Source organism: Apteryx mantelli, chromosome 3, assembly GCF_036417845.1.
Source record: "Apteryx mantelli isolate bAptMan1 chromosome 3, bAptMan1.hap1, whole genome shotgun sequence".
In the NCBI taxonomy this organism is placed as follows: Eukaryota; Metazoa; Chordata; class Aves; order Apterygiformes; family Apterygidae; genus Apteryx; species Apteryx mantelli.
This window is the reverse complement of record NC_089980.1, coordinates 132,675,757-132,692,952: the sequence shown is the minus strand read 5'-3', so window position 1 is coordinate 132,692,952 and position 17,196 is coordinate 132,675,757. Positions and strand designations below refer to the sequence as shown.

The 17,196-nt window shown below is 37.0% G+C and overlaps 1 protein-coding gene across 3 annotated transcripts in view; it reads left to right on the top strand.

Moving 5' to 3' along the window:
• CD2AP (CD2 associated protein) overlaps window positions 1-17,196 on the top strand; it is an 84,408-nt gene that overhangs the window by 45,214 nt on the left and 21,998 nt on the right. For all 3 annotated transcript variants that reach the window (XM_067294376.1, XM_013955627.2, XM_013955626.2), the window contains exons 4-8: window positions 704-804; window positions 4,972-5,092; window positions 7,726-7,913; window positions 11,177-11,285; window positions 15,216-15,307. In XM_067294376.1, coding sequence (XP_067150477.1) covers window positions 704-804; window positions 4,972-5,092; window positions 7,726-7,913; window positions 11,177-11,285; window positions 15,216-15,307 — 611 coding nt within the window. The remainder of the gene's footprint in view (window positions 1-703; window positions 805-4,971; window positions 5,093-7,725; window positions 7,914-11,176; window positions 11,286-15,215; window positions 15,308-17,196) is intronic.

Below are 17,196 nucleotides of genomic sequence, written 5' to 3'. Positions count from 1 at the left end.
TGCACAGTTTTAATGATTTGTGGCAAACAGTCTGTTGATTTGCTATTTATTTTAATTTTGCCTCTGTGGAAACACTGCTAATTGAAGTATAGATTTAATTTCCAGGCTCCATACTGGCACTGGGAAAAGGGATTTTTTTGCATTCTTGGATGAAATAAATTTGGATTTTGAAATCTGAGCAAAGCAAATGTTAACATTACCCCAGACCTGTAGTTAGCAAGATCTTTGTTACAGGGCAGAAAGGCTTTTGGTGTTGGGCAGAATAAAACGTTTGTTATTTTTTGGGGGATGCTTAAACATTGGAGTCTCAAGTTTGCAGACTCTTTCGAGCAAGTGCTAACGCTGTAACGGGCTGCTGTTGCGATTTTGCGGGTTTCAGTCAGGAAATAGCTTGAAAATCATTGGACTGGGGGCTTATCTGACTTGCTTATGTCACCGTGTTTTTTATAGCATGTTGGTAATCGGCAGCGGAGTGTTTACTCATTTGTAATTGGTGGTGTGGGAAACAGGTTTTTTTCAAGCTGCATCTGTGGTATAGCTACCTAGTTTGAGTAACACAAGCAAACTGGAAAAACAGACACAAGACCTACTTTTTCTGATGATTTCCAGGTGTTCCAGTCCAAATTTGATCTTCTGGAGAGTCAAGTATAGAAAAATTAGTTCTTTTTACGTGTTCTTATTTTTGTGATTTCCCTTCTCTCAGGGTCCAAGAAGCGCCAGTGCAAAGTGCAGTTTGAATACATCCCGCAGAACGAGGACGAGCTGGAACTCAAACTGGGGGACGTTATTGACATCAATGAAGAGGTAAGCTGTTTTACAGGACTGATCATCTGTTCATTTGGCCAAAAGTGAAATTGTTTTTTGGCAGAATACTTGAGTTATAACAATGCTGGAGAAATAGCGTAGGAAGTTTGAAGGCTAAAATTAATAGTTTAGAAGTTCTTTCTCTCAGGATCTAATCCTAAATCAATGCATACTAGACACGTGTAAAGGAAGTATTTGATCTTTGCAGTAATAAATTATGATCCATTACATTGATTTTTCTAAAGACTCTTACAGTTCTTTGGCCCTGTCTGTGATTCTTGCTTCTAGGGCACTTAAGTTAAAACTATTTGACCAATTACCTATAACTTTACATACCCTAACTTGCTTTAGATGAAAAATGTTATTTGACCTGATTTTCCAGTTCTGCGCTTTCCGGCGAAGTCTTTCATCATTGAAACTTTGTACTGATCAAGATAGTAACAGTAGTCAGTGCAATAAACAGTACAATGTACTTAAACCCACTTGCTCAAAAATACGGAACATAACAGATTTATCTGATGTATCGGAGAAGACCAAGTAGCCAAACAGAACAGAAGGATCACAGCAATTCTAAACAGTTAGGCTGTTTTTAGTCTGTTTTCTTAAGGAAACATGGATTTGGGGATCATGCTGTGTATGTTCTCTCTTTTTTTGTTTTGTTCAGTTCCTGTCCTTCCTACTTTGATATACCCCACCTGGCTGATTTCAACAAAAAGCAAATGTTTCGAAGATGACATACTTCTGCAGAGTTTCATGGAAAAAAAAAAAAGGAAAACCTTCATATAGCAGTCTTTCCCTCAGAAGGGGTGCTGGGAACACATCTGTTTCTTTAAAAACAAAATAAAAAAAAAAATCACATACAGGAAATCCACTTAGCTTAATGATTTGAAAATACAAACTTGTAGTAGCCTGCCTGTGCTAGTTATGCTGCTACTAGAGCTACGTGCTTGTTTTTACTGTATTCTGCTTATATTCTTCCAGTGTATATGCTCTACATTTGGACAGTGTCAGTGCCTTTACTCTACTCCAGCAGGTTTTTTTAGGGACTGAATTAGACTGAATTGCTGTGACGAGTTGCTGTATAACTATGGCAGCTGTTTTGAGGATGACTGTTAATCAAATGTTAATAGGTGGAAAAATGCTGTAGCGAACTATTAGCACAGAGCTGTTTGCAAGCTGTGGCGCAACAGTTTATGATGTGGTAGGATATATCTTTCTACGAAGGTGTAGGATAGATCTGTCAGATATAGAATAGATTTGCTACACAAAGCTGTACTGATGGGCAAGAAATGTGAAGAATTTTAGAAAATACCATTGGTTGTAGAATATGCTGAGATAGCTTGTCTCAGATAACATCTTCAATAATGTGAAGCAATCCTTGCTTTCCTTTAGATATAAAAGGTGCTATATATATATGCAGGTAACTTTGTTACTTTTAGTGGTATTTAGCCACTTTTTTGCAGAGGAAAAAATAACAAAGTAAAACTAACTCCAGCAAGGGGATCGTTTCTACCTGTTACCCCTGAAAATATTTCAGTATTTAACACTTATAATTGTTTTTATAAATTGAGTAGTTATTAATGTGCACTAATGCTCATAAAATCAGAGCTGGAGGCAGATGGGTTCAGAAATTAAATGGCTAATATTGAAGAGAAAGCAGGCTACAAGGAGCAGAAGTAGCTGTTAGGGAAGAAGGCTGTTGTACTACATGGCGGCTGAATCTGTAGGGTTTTTTTATTTTACATAACATGTAGGTTATGAATGCAAAATACATACTTAAAGTGCACATGACAACTGTGTAATTTCCATAAACCTTTTGTTTCTGCTTCATACCTTTCCTTTCCCCCCACTCCTGCCAGATGCAGAAATAAGTAGTAGACTTATTTTGGTTTATACTATATGCGTAATATTTGCACACTCTTATCAAGCATAATCTACTTTTAAAACCCGTTGTAAGCTATTTTCATATGACTTCATTACTTTTTTTTTTAAATCAGATTGGAGGAAACTGATTATTTTAATCATTTTTTCCCCTTTGCTTGGAAGTCTTGAGTTTCTATCCTTTTATAGAAATAAGCTGATGAAATTCACACGCGTACACACAAAAAAAGTACTGCTATGAATGTACCAGAACTGTAACTCCCTCTTGTGGAAACTTTATTATGTAGTAAGATTTTGAAATGAAAGGTAGAGTTCTGAAATCATCTCACTTAAATGTTATAATCCAGAAATCCGTAGATGCTTCATAATCTCTACTAAAGTGATTTGAGCCTTCTTGCCCGTTTTTTAATGTTGGTTAAAGGTGCCTCCTTTGGTAGTATAGTTTGTACATAGTGGTTGGGGTTTGGGTTTTTTTGTTGTTGTTATTTAGTTGTTTTAAGACAGCATGGTGACGAGGCAGAAACATGTATGCTCGAGAAACTTCGTTTCTGTTTCCGATGGTCTCAGTTGCCGCTTGCCTTGCTGGTCTGCACAGGGCTTTGACAGCCTCAGTTCATAGCAGAAGAGTGAAGAGAAAGTGACTCAAGCCCCATATTGGAAGCATTAAAAGTCCCTTTCTTTTGGCTCTTTGGTATTATTTATGAGTCAAGGCATTTTAATTTTTAGTTTTGTGTAATGTAGCGTGTAAAGCAAGAGGAGCCAAAGCCCAGTCAGCACTTGTCAGTGGTCTGGACTTCAAATTCTGTTTGGAGGACCAAATTCTCAATTTGAACCATCTAGAGAAAAAGCTGGATTTGAGGACCAAGGTGTCTTTAAAACACGAGATGTTCTTTTTGTTCCATGCCTCTCTTTGTGGCTGCCAGGTTTTGCATGTGTTTCACTTGCCTGAAGATAGGCTAACATTTAAAAATTACGTCTGTGTCAGGCAAAGTGGCCTAGAACACAAGGCTAAAAAAAGATTATGTGAACAGCTGCTGTTGTTGTCTTCTTTTGTTGCTTTTCTTTCTCATCTAAAAGTATTTTCCAGCCCCCAAAACAGAGCAACTAAAATAAAATATTTTGAAGACTTATGTTTAATTCTTAGTTTTTAGTGGTGCTCATTAGGCAAGTAGCCTCAATTTATTTAGAGACATCTTAAACTGTTCGTAAATAAATGGAAGAGGCCAATCCTTACAGAATCTGCTGGCAATTATCCCTTATGCTTGCCCAGCATCTGTTAATTCTGCTTTGGACTGCAGGATTTTCATAAGCGTTCTTCCATTAAATTTTGGAGCGATGCAGTGAACTTGCACACCAGGAATCTGGGCACAAAACAGAGCATCGCAGAGTCATTATGTTCTTGAATTCCTAAACAGGCGTCTAGTGTGAAAACAAGTTGTTTTGTGAATGGCAAAGCTAACAGAATTTGGCATCTAGTGGGCTTGTACACGAAGAACTTCTGCGCGCCACCAGAAAATCTTCGCGTCTCTTAGCTACCGTTGCTGGCAGGCCAACTGAGTAGGGGAAGGATTCGTATCTTCTGGCTGGTCTGGAGCTATGCATATGCTCTTTGGCCAACTGTCTCCTGCCAGAAAGAAAGGATAACAGCTTAGTTCTCTGTTGCTCTGTAATGTCATTAAGGACTTTTCTCTATTCTGTCCAACAAAATTTGTTGAAGTTATGTCATTGAAACTGATATCTGTTGATCAAAATTGCTCGAAGCTGGCCAATGAATACCAGGGCAGTGGAAATGGGGATGGTGCAAACTGGACAATACAGGAGAAGAGGCAGATGGGCAGGAAGGCTGTATAAAAATCTCCTTGGGAATCCAGGCTACAAGGAAAATATTTTGTAAGCAGTTTAATACGTTCTTCCCCTGTCAAATGAATAATGCTTGCTGTTCTGTGTGCTTTTGAGAGAGCTGACAAACATTTTGCCGCTCTTCTGGATTAATTCATGTAGGACTGGTGTCATGTTTCAGGATCATTGCTGTAGTGATAGAAGTGACAGGCAATGATTTCCTTCTTCTTTTGGCCTAGTGGTTCTACATCTTTGGTAGGTTTCTTTTAAAGAGAAATCATAGTCCTTTGAACTTTCCTAGAGTTATTGTTAAAGCTTTATAAGTGACATACGGATGGAATATGTTTTTCTAAAATTACTTAGTCTGCTATAGTTGAATGTTGAAACAGCAGTTGTATTTAGGTTTGCTTTTGCTTTACTGATAATCTGCAAAATCTTTCTATACAGGTAGAAGAAGGTTGGTGGAGTGGAACACTAAATGGCAAGTCGGGATTGTTTCCTTCAAACTTTGTGAAAGAATTGGAATTGATTGATGATGGAGAAACGCAGGACACTCTGGATGACACAGGTGGTAATCTGATGTGTTATAAATCCTTAGCAAAGTCATTTTACATCTCGGTTGTAACTTGGAACATTATGGTTTTACTGGAACAAAGGTAGTAAAGAACTCAAGCTGCCTGAGAGCCTGCTTGAGTATTTCTTTTTTTTTTTTTCCTAGAAAATATTGCTAGTGAGGATTGAAGTTGCATAATGTTCTCCTAATAATTTTCTCCCAATACATTTCTAATAAAATTGCAGTTAAGGTCTTGATCTTACAAATGCATATTCTGCATTTTTTTTTTTTACCAGAAATTTTATCATATTTGGAGTTGAGCTTTTTTAGTATTGGGCTATAAAATTATATTTTCATTCAACAGTTTTTTTTCAGCGTCTCATTATCCTACACAGAAGTTTGACATTGAAAACTTAAGCTTCTAACCACGTCAGTTGAAATTTAAAACTTAAATCAAAGCAATTTGAAGAGCCTCAGCTTAAAATGAATCCTGGGAAGAAGACCCTGGTTTCTTACTGTATTTAATTCTAAGAATAAAGTGTTTTTGGTGCACTGGCTAACTAAAATATAAAAATGGACAATGGATCAGACATATACTGCTTAGGTTTTTTTGTTGTTGTTTTTTGTTGTTGTTTTAAAGACAGTATTTAAATTTAGCCATTCCTTTATGGCTGTGACTGTATAGCTAAGATAGAAGCAGAAGCAGACTGTCTGTAGTTGAACAGTAGTTGTATGTTGAGTGGGTGCCAAGCAGGTGCGTGCTGGAAAGGAAATGGCTCGGTCTGTTACCTTGAAACTGTACTTTAGAGGCACTCGGTCTTTGAAGACCTGTTTGAAGTCTGGGAACTCGTGACGTGATACTGCTGAAATGAGAGCATTCTTTATCCATGGTGTCTTACAGCCATCTTTAAGCATTAATTCACTTTATAATGTTAAAAGGAAAAAGTGGGGGGATTTTGGTAGCAATGTGCACTCTCATTTTCAAGATGTTCTGTGTTACTTGTTTCTAGCAAGGATGTGCTCACAGATGGGAAAGAAAAATCTGGCTTGGGTTTTTATTTTATTTTATTTTTTCTTTTTTTAAATTCTGGAAACAGTTGAAATAATGCTGACCATGAATTGTTTGATTTGAGCAGTCCCAAATAGTTCAATAGCTATCTTCTTGGAGTTCAAGATCACTAAGTTTAATGGTATCTGGTAAGATAAACTTACAAATGTACGTGTCAGTCTTAATTCCTGAATACAGAGATCAGTGAGACTTGACAGTAATTCAAAGTGATTGTAATTTCTGTCAGTAACTAACACGATGCGACTTCCACCTTCTCACACCCCCGAAGGGTTTTATTTAATGCTCAGTACTTTACAGTCAGGATCTCAAGTGTATGCTACGTCTCTCCTCATTCCTGAGAAACAATAAGTGCCACAGTCACTGAGCTGTGTGCTTTCAGAGATGCAACTTGGAATTTTCTCATAAATGAAATTTCTACTTATCTTTTAGATATCTAAGAGGGAAGTGACTAACTGAAGAATAACATGGTTGAGAAAGGATGAGAAATTGAAGCTAAGAGGCTGTGCAGTATCACAGTATTATCAAAATTCCTTAAATTTATAGCTGAAGGAAGAGGTCTGCTTAAATCTTTGTTGCAATTGCCAGGAGTTTGTACGCTAGAAAGAACTTAGTTGAATGGCTAAAAGCTTATATGGAGACTGTTTTGACTTTGACTTGCAAAGCTTTCTAGTTTCAGATGACTTTCTTGTGGAACTCTGCACGTACAAGTAGTTTGCTTATAAATACTAGTTTGTAGGTTTATAAGAGATTTGACTATTAGAAAAATTAAACAAGTATTGTCTTAGCAGCTTCTAACACCTAAATTCGGTTCTTCTCTGAACTTCATTTTTTGGGGAAGAAAAAATATTGCCCCTTAAACTTGAAAGATGATGACAAGAATCCCAAATGCTTGTATTATCTAACTAACAGTGATTAAAATCAAATGATTATATGTGATTTGAATGTTTAACTCATTAAAAATATGTCCTGAAGTGTTATCAGATTTAGAAGTTACTTAAATCACAATTAGTAAGAAACTTTTTCAGGTATTTTTGGTAGTTCATTCTGAGGAATAGAAAGGTTTCACTTTAGTGCCTTGAGAGACACCACTTTCTGCTGCTGAAACCAAATTTTCTCTTTGCTGTTGAAACATGGTAGGACTCATTATGGGCCTTATTAGTAATTGTTTTCAGCAGCTATAGCTGTGCAGTAATGGACAAGCTTTTATATGCGATGTTGAACAACACACCTTCAAAAGAATGCATAAGCAAAGTTTCATTAAAATTAATGAAAAATTTAACATTGATAATAACAGGTTGTGCAGCCTGGATGGTATTTGAAATGTCAAGAAAACACAGTGATTTAATTCTACTTGCCAGAATATTCAGTGCAGTAATAATGTCGGATATTAAGCAAAAGACCATTTGAAACACTATTAATCCTACAACTGGAACAAAATATGGGGGATGAGAACTACAATAATGTTCTTAGGAAACTTGGCAAGAGTAGTGCACACAACTGGGTGGCTTTTTCCCTAAGAGAAAAGAAATAATTTCAGATATTAAAACTCTTTTTTTTTTCTCCTTCTTCTTCATTTCAGAGTCTGTTTTCAGTGGTCCTACCTCACCTGTGGCCTCTCCAGGAAATGGAAATGAACCTGGATCTGGACCAATAGCACAGCCAAAGAAAATCCGAGGTGTTGGTTTTGGAGATATCTTTAAAGAAGGCTCAGTGAAACTTAAGACAAGATTATCCAGTAATGAATCAGAAGATAAAAAGCCAGATAAGGTTTGTAGTGGTTCATGTTATTTGGGGATTTCCTTAATAATTAAAGAAGTGTGGAATCTCAAGACATCGTATCTTGCAGATATTAAATACATTGGTCATTTTAAAATGTGTCAATATTATTCAATAATCATACCTTAATCATTTCATGGGGTAACCAGAAAGTCAAGAGCAGTCTCTTGCTCTTAAAAGGAAAAAAACAAAACCCAAACTTCTGTCATAGTAACTTATATTTAATGTTGATTCTAAAAGGTGTATTCAAATGTCTTGATGTTTAAAAAAATTAGGAGAAAACAAAGTTGGTATGAAAGTTATCATTTCAAAGCCATGTGGGTTAAGAAACAGTAAGTTCTCTAAAACATCTACAGTATTACGACCAGGTTAAGACTAGCAATAAGTGAATGCAGTAGGTTTTGGTGCTTATCTTTATTTGGAAAAGCAGAAGAATTTCCTTAGGCTGTTTTGGGGATTCTTAACATCACAATAAAGAGGGAATGAAGGGGGACTTGGTCAGGGTATTTATCACTTCTTTTCATGATGTCCAAAAGTACAGAGATGTGTGGTGTGGTTGTGGTTTGTTGTTTTGGGTGGGTTTTTTTTTGGTTGGTTGTTTTATTTTTTTTTCTTTTTTTTCTTTCTTCTGATCTGGGGCAAGACATCTAAATCTTTCTATACCAATTGTATTTGACCTCTAAAATGGATTTTTTTTTTTCTCTGCGTTTTGGTGAGTGAGATTGCAGTACTAGCTGTCATGCATAATGGCCAATGTCTTCTGAAGAATGAATGGGAATGGGGCACTTTTGTTCTCAACCTCTAAAATAAAGCTTAGGAGAGAGCAGATAGTGTGATGATAATGTAATTGCTTTGAGGGTTTTTTTTTTTTTTGATCTGAATTTGAGAGAGCTTTTATCCCTCAGAAGCAAAAATAGCAATGCTCGTGTCTTTATCTTGAATTTATGCGTAGTTTATACCAAGAGGTTATGTACAGGTCTTAGCTTTTTGATAAATTAAAGCCAACTGAAATAATTCAGCATTTCAGTTTTTACTTAGATGAACAATTCAAGAAAGCTTTTAAAGTCTTTGTCCAATTTGGCTGCTTTTGGCTGTGGGTTGTGTTCATTGAAACTATTTGTCAGGGGGAAAAAAGTCCTGCCTCCCAAATTTTGGTTTCCTATGCTTTGCTGACATACTCATGCAGACACGGTATTTTTGTCTGCTCTCTGAGTTAGATCAGAGATGTTGCCTGGTTGAAAATTAACAGTGTCTTTCTGCGTTACTTCTGTCAGTTCAGTTGACTGATCTGGTCTCCTCTGCCTCCAGAGAAATGGTTGTGGTGGTGCGGTGCGAGAGGTGAAGTGAGGGCAGGGGGAAGGAGGCGTCCGGCAGCGGGTGGGGATGGAGACTTCTAACTCTTCTCTCTCCGTAGCAGTGCTGAGAGAAGTGCTCATCACACCACAGACAGGCTATGCATCTTGTTTCCGACTCGGTCAAAACTTCAGATGATTCAGAATACCAAAATTATGAGTGTGTCGTCCTCTGTTTACCTTTTGGGGAATGTAAACTCCTAATAAAGGCACGTTCCTTTTCTTCTGTTCTCTCCAGGCCTTTCCCTCAAAGTAGGAGTTTGGGGGAGCCGTTGCATCTTTGTGCAAGTGCTGTCGCAGCAGGGATTCAGGAGCTAGCTTTCGCTTTGTTTTCTTGTCGTAAGATTGAGCGTTCAAAAGTTTCAGGGTTTTCTACTTCCTAACTTGTAACTTGGGAGTGTAATTATCCTTTCTAAGATATGTTGAAATAATATGAAGTCTGCTCAGCCATTATAAACTGCGTTACTCACCACGTATAAGCGCTAAAATATGTTGGTGCTCTGTTTTGTTAGCTGGCTTGTCTGGTAAGTTGTTGCAGGCTGTTTCTCAACAAGGCAGGAAATGAAGTGAGAATGCAGTTTTGCAGGGCTTAAAAACAATGAAATAAACAGTTGAGTTTTGCATTTAACGTTCCACTTATCTTTGCATGTTGCCAAAATCATCCCACAGGCAGATGGAGACAATGTGAAAGAACAGGGAGTTAATTCTTGTTAAGGTTTTGCTGAAAATTGATGGATTCTTAATACTTGTGCTTGACTTGCTTTGTAGTTAGATGGAGGGATGATGGAAGGACGTTCTCCATCTTCGAGGCAGTAAGGAAAAACGTTGCCTTCAGGAAATTCTGGAGCAGAGAGGGCTTTCTTCTCTGAGGACTGGGAGACTAGTCAATACAGGCAGGAGGAGCACTTACGTATTTCAAGCACTCAAGAGTGTATGTGCTGTTGCAAGCTTCGGTAAGACAGGTTTTAGATAATTCCAGCATCCTGACAGGGTTCAGGTTTTTTATATTCTCTCTACCTAAACTTCCTCTTGCGCTTGTAATTGCATCTCGTTTTGAAGGGGGGATGTAGAAAACTATTTCTGTGTGCCGTTAAATTTATTTAATCTCACAGGTGGGTTATTTTAGTGCTTCCTTTATATAGCACTCTGGAGAGAGTTAAATTGCATATGTACTCTGAGAACGTCCCAAATGACAAGCTTCCTCTATGGTATGTCATAGGTATCAAACGCCAGCCCACAGACAAGATGTGTTTTTAAGGAGAGTAAATCTAGTTTCTCTGGCAGTAGGTCTATGAAGTTTAATTGTAAATAAAAATGAGCGGAGGCAATGGGATTTTTCACATCAGTAGCACTGTTAGGGTGGCTCAGGTAAGCACCGATTATCAGATCGTGTTTGGTGTTTGTAGCTCATGTGATTGTGAAGAAAAAGATGTACCTGAAGCTGTCTGAATCATCCTGACAACTCAGTAAATCTGAAATGAAAATTGGAACAACTGTTTTTGTTAGATGTTAACTCTGAAGCATGGTACCTGTTGAGATGTCTTCATGGTCTTTTTGGTACAGAAGAAATCTCTGGTGAATGTTTTTATCTGTTTTTGTTGTGTTCTGTAACAATTGCGAGGAGTGCAAAGAATTTGGAGTAGCTGCTTTAAAATGCTCTTACAGTTCTGTGAGTAGTTAATACGATTGCAAGACTGTATATATCTGACAGTATCCTGAGATTTGCTTCCAGTTTGGAAGCTGCCTAAGTCAAATACTTAATAGGAACATCTCAGTTAGTGCATTGCTTGGTGGTAGTGATTCATGTCTCAACTAATGAAAACCTGAGTGTGTCCTGTAGCCTAATCAAAAATAAAACTTAAAAGGAATTTTTATTAATGCAGTTCTCTTTCATTTGTGTAGTCACCATCTAGTCATCCACCTGCAACCAAACTAATGCATTTTCCTAGTATCACAAAAGTGGAGAACTCATCAGAAGCAACAAAATTGGAAACTGAAAGTAAACCAAAAGGTAAGGTTAGTCAGAATTTGTATCTATTACTTGCTAGTCCTCTAAAGAGGAATATAGAGTCGTCAAAGCAGATATTTTTTTTTCCCTATTTAAAATCTTAAACTTTTCTCTATACTGACTACTTGTGTAATATTCTTTACCTTTAAGGAGTTCTGCAAATGCAGAGTAATCTGAAGGAGTTTTTGCTTGCATTTTTGTGGAAGCTGAATCAAAAAGATTTTTGTGAGGATGTTTTCCAGAAGAAAGTAAGACTAGGGTATCAGTTTTTATTGCAGCAGCTACTTTACATTAATTTGCTATGTTGACATACTTAAACTGACTTTCATTCTATCTAGCTTGTAGCGTTTAGCTGAGATGCTGAAAATCTGTTGCTGTGGAATAGTCCACTAATTCAGTTTCTGTCTCCAGGCTATAAAATTGTCTTTCTGTTCTCAAGATTTACTGTGGAGTTGCTAGTGTGCATGCTGTATTATTTGTATCCTCGTTGTATTTCATTGAAGTTTGTTCTCCAGGTAATCCAGTTCTATTGCCATCCTGTGAAAAATGAAAGTTGCCTCTAAAACATTAAGACTTCATTTTACTGCTAAATTGCATGGTTTTAACTGAAGAGATATTCCTTTTTATAAACTTTAATTAAGCCAGCTCAAAACTTCTTGTGGGAATGCCAACCCCGTATCAAAATGAACTTCTGTTATCCAATCTACAGACAGCTCAGCTTAGTTCCAAAACAGATGTGTTTTCGATGTCTGTATTGTAGTTTCAAATGTATTTTTATCTTATGTCTAAATTCCTTATTTTGGTGTAAGTGGGTTATTTCACTTAGAATGAATAATTTGCAGAATTCAGAAAACTAAATCAATTCACTTTTTGCCTGTATTTAGAAGTTGCATAATCTAGCAGAACAGGACACTAAGTGGCAGGTTTGTTGGTAAAAGCCCTAGCTTGTCTGTAGCTATAAAGGTATAAGGCATCCATGCCATTTTAGCTGTCTTGTCTTGTTGAGCTGGATAGCTATAAATAGCATGACCGTGTTTATAAATACCCAATGACTCTCTAGGAGTGCTTGATGTAATGGGCTAATGGCAAAGTTTAAGTATTAATTACTATTACGAGGCAAAGAATAAATCAAATTACGTATGATATATTCAACTGATGGAAACTATTGCTTCCTTTTAACTTCTAAATCTTTACTAAACTATAAAACTGGGATGGTTTGGGGATCTTGCTTTTGAACCATTCCGGCGCTATTGCTGTAAATGCTTTTCTGCAGAGCCAACATGACTGCGCAGTACTGCGCATCATGAAATTTGACTTGGCTAAAACTTCTAAATAAAAATTAATCCAAGTCTGGCTAAAAAGTCTGAACTAATCTAGCAAAGTCGGAGGATCCAAATTGAAGAATATTCTGCGCTTAGCTGTTTTCATAATTTCAGATGCTAAAAGCATGGAAATTGGACTAATCCATTTGCCGTGCTGTGCTGAGTTGTTTGATTCAACCTCTGCTCCCCAAAGAAACAAAATGATCTGAAAGAAACATAAACACTTTAGCGAAAGATGGAATAGGAGAACAGAATAATGCCTATATACAGCATTAAAGAGCATCTTATACCCTTCAAAAGAAAACTTTATTTTCTTTCTTAGTATTTTTATTTTAATATAGACTTTATTCTTATAGCCTGTGTATGTCATCCTCAGTTTTGAGAGAGAATTTAAAACAATCTGTGTTCAGTATGTTAACAAACAGATCTCTAAACTGTTTAGACTAGTGTGACTTATTTTGGTGTGCCTCTCCTATTTCTGGGAAGCCTGTGAATTTTTTTTAAACAAAATATTTTTATATACTTGTACCCTTGTACCAGAGACCAAAACCCTTTGATCCCTCCCCCCCCCCTCCAGTTTATATCAGAATGCATCATTTGTGATTCCTGCCAGTGTGCTATTAGTCCTGAGTCTTTGGAAAAGATATAGTTTTTAAGTACAATATAATTCAAAATAGCTGCTAATGTTCAGATTTAATATTATTTTTTAAATACAGTGTTCTATTTAAGTGCTAGAAAATGAAACTGGGCTCTTTCATCATCTCAACTAGTTTGCGAGCCTGATATTCAATAAATAAGGTGGCGAAATGGCAAATTGTAAATAGTCTCAGCTTAGCCGGGTGAATTTCTCGGGAGGAGCTGACTGCCAGGTTTTGCAGCCTGGCGCCTGTAGATGACTGGACAGTCTGCAGAGTTCCAGCGCCCTGGCGAATCGCAGCCTTCCCAGCATCTGCGCCAGAGTGAAAGGTTCCCTTTCTGGCGTGGTTTTCTGTGGGTTGTGGGGCTTTTAGTGTGTGTGCGGGGGCCGGAGGGTGGTGCCTGGAGGAGGAGATAAATGAGGGATTTGTCTGGTTCAGCTAGACTGACCAAATCTCCCATGCCTTAAGGAAACACGTATATTTTTACAAAATCAGGGCGTATATAAATGTGTTAGATTTGAAACCAGGCTAATGAATAAAATCCCTGAATTTGATAAATATCTGCAGTGTAGCTGCTGATTTATTTTATTTTTTTTAGAGTTGATGTGATATTTGGAGCTCGGTTTAAGTATTCCTCTCTTTGACATTCCTCAGCTTATAGTTCTGTAATTCTTCACAGACTCCAGCAGATTTAGTCTATGATTAAGCGTTTGTGATCACTAGATAAGACAGTAAAATGATATCTTTTTCTCGTACCTGACATTACTGATGTATGTATATCTGAAGCTTGGCATGCTGTTGGATTTTAACACAGCGGTTGGCAATGACCAGACTTTTATTTAAAAATCAAAATTGTGCATTTGTTTAATCAAGGTACCAGTCTTTGATTTAAATGCAACTCACTATGTTTGATTTATTTTCTTACCATCCAGCAAAAGTCAGTTATTAGCAAGTTGACTTGCAGGCAGTGGCAGGGATGATGCTAGATATTGTGTTACCCTTTAACCGGGAGTTCATGCAGCTGCTGGCTTGTGTGTGTTACCAGTGTTGAAGACCTGATACGTTATTTAGGCACATTAGGTTCCTCTGCTTCGCTTCCTCTTCCTTAATCTCAGTTCTGGAAATCCAGCGTTTTTATCTGTTGAATTTTAAATGTGCTGGGTTTAAAAAAGGTGCTGAACATGCTTTGCAATTAAGACTTCCATACTAGTGAATCTTAGCATTTATCACCCAGTTTTCCTTTGCTGTGCTAGAATAAAAAAACAAGTCTTCCTGCTTTTTCAATTGAAATTGTTTTTACAATTTTAAATTGATTAGTTATTGAGCTGTACCAAATAGAAAGGAATTATTCTTTCTGCTTTTGCAGAAGAGACTATGACTGTCAAAATTAATTATTCAAATGAGCTCTGGTTTCAGGTGGTTCGCCAAGGAATTGCATTCCTTCAATTACTTGATTTGACTTCAGAGTTTCAGCAAATGTACTTCTTGGGTATTTGAAATTTCTGTAATGGAAGTGTTGATGAAGGATGTCACCATTAAATATTTACATGTATTTAAATAGAACTGTAAACTTGAAACTTAGATCAACTCTGAGATTATAAAAAAATCTGATATAAATTCTCAATATAAAACAAAGTTTGAAACCATTTTTGTGTAAAGCAGCTCATAAAATGGAATCTATAGTGCAACTGGGAGGTTTAGACAGGCCTTTCTAGTTTTAACTGACTAGACTCTCTTCTCTCTGAAGTCAGAGCACCGTCCACTGACTCCACAAAGACTTACCTCCCTCTCTCTAAATACTACTGTATTCTTATTTTTATTGTGATGTGAATTACACAGTGAACACTTGTAAAACAGTCTCAGATGGTTGGTCTAGAAGAGAAGTATGTTAACTTCTGAGCTCTCCTGTGGACAGCAAGAGTGAGCTGTTCTATGTACTTGAATAACCATGTTATTGTGCTGCTTTGTTTCAGCCAAGGAATATTGCAGGACAATATTTGCCTATGACGGCTCAAATGATGAACTCAGTTTTAAAGAAGGAGAGATTATTCAAATAATCAGTAAGGTAAGATATGCAATCTGCTTTAATAATTTATAGCTTTTGCAGGTTTTGTGTAAGGAGGTGAAGCATAAATGTTAGAGCAGGAGACTCTTTGGGGTTGGATATTCACAAAGACTAATTTTTTGACTCCTGTGAGGTCCCCTTTTTGCTTCTATAGTCAGTGGAGATACAGGTGCCCTTAAAGACACTTCCAGAGTGGGAAAGTAACTTAGATTCCTCAAAAGTCAGAACAGTGTGTGCCCTGTACCAAATGTAAAAGTAGCTTTCTTTTCTATGAGAAAACTGGAAAACCTTTGGAAATAGTTCTTCTCACTTTCAGCTTTATTGGGCTTTTTCTTTGGTAATATAACAGTTCTGACCTAAAGGTAATGGTTAGGAAGTGTTATGGTGTCAAAAATGAGAAATGAAGATTTGTGCCTACTGTTTTTCAATCTAGTCATTTTGAAGAAAAAATGAATAAACGTTTTCAGTAAGAGTGAATCCAGCTTTCAGAAACACTTGCTGTTTCAGAATAATGATACAGTAGTTAATGATACAGCCTTGCTGCTTACCAAAGGATAACTGAGTGTTCATATTTGTGTTGACTACTTGTTGGAAGGTCCTGTTGTTACAAAGACAGTTTTTAACAACAAATGAGCCTACCCATATTTAATTTTCCTGCTATGCTCTGCAGTCTCTTGTTAGTTACAGTCCACTTTCAGGCAAGTTTTAATTTTTTTAATATACCAGCAAGAACTGAGAGTTTTGTTTTGTTTTTTCTTCTTTCGAATTCAGCTTTCACGCGGTTGCTTGTACTAGAGGAAAGAGAAGTAACATTTAATGTTTCTTCATGAGGATTAAGGGAAAAATGCTACATTTCTTAAATGAAACAAAATTGATACTGTCAGTATTATTTACTTTCATTATAGTGGAAATCAGTAGTTTATGGAAGGCACTTTGTTGTTAAAAAAAAAAAAAAAAAGACAGTCCAAGCCCCAGGAAATTATCTTCACTATCTCTTGCCTGTCTGTCTCTCCTGTGTTAACTGATTCACCCAAAGCGTATACTGGTCCATACTGGAGCAAGGCAGAGTTATCCAGGGCAGAGCTCTCCCTTCTGCACCATATTCTGAAGTATATTAATGCAGTTATCAGGTGACGAATTCAGCCCAGGGTTTTGCTCTTGCTAGCACTTCTTGTTTCATGTCATAATTTTTAGGCACAGATATGACCTGGAGTAAGTAACTTTTCCAACTTTAAGTCTTCTTCTTTTTTCCACTTTACAAGTGAGGGGGCATAGTTGTAAAGTAGCTGTCTTTTAGCATACCTGCTTCTGAGCCACTGACAGATCTTCCATATATTTCTGATTTGCTCAAAGCAAAAAATTTTTTGCAATTGCCTTTAAAAAAGGTGCCTGTGGCTTAATGCTTGGAACTAGATAACTAATGTTTGAATAAAGTCTTTGTTTTTTCACCATAATGTATGAAGATTAGAAGTTCCTGGAGTATGACTGATGTGTTTGAAAACACCCCTCCCCACCACCACTTTTCAGATAACAGTTGTTAAGTTGGTAAGAGGCTGAGGTTAGCATGTTTAGTAACTTTTTTTTCTGGGGGTGAGGTAGAGGGGGTTGATTGCCCTACAAATACAGAAAATATTCTTTTTTTTTTTTATTATTATTATGGGTTTTGAGGAGTTCTCTTCTAGCATGTATGCTTTGTATAAAACCTGTCCCTGTTGGCCCCCTCTGGAATAGTTTGGTGGCTTAAAAATACAGCATTGAGTATTACTGCTCTGCCAGTCTGTTAGCTAAACTGGGCTTAGGGTGGAAAAAGACATCAAGTTTCTTGTCACTCTTTCCAGAAAAGCACACAATTTTTCTGAACACAATTCAGAGATAAAAATATAGGCTTG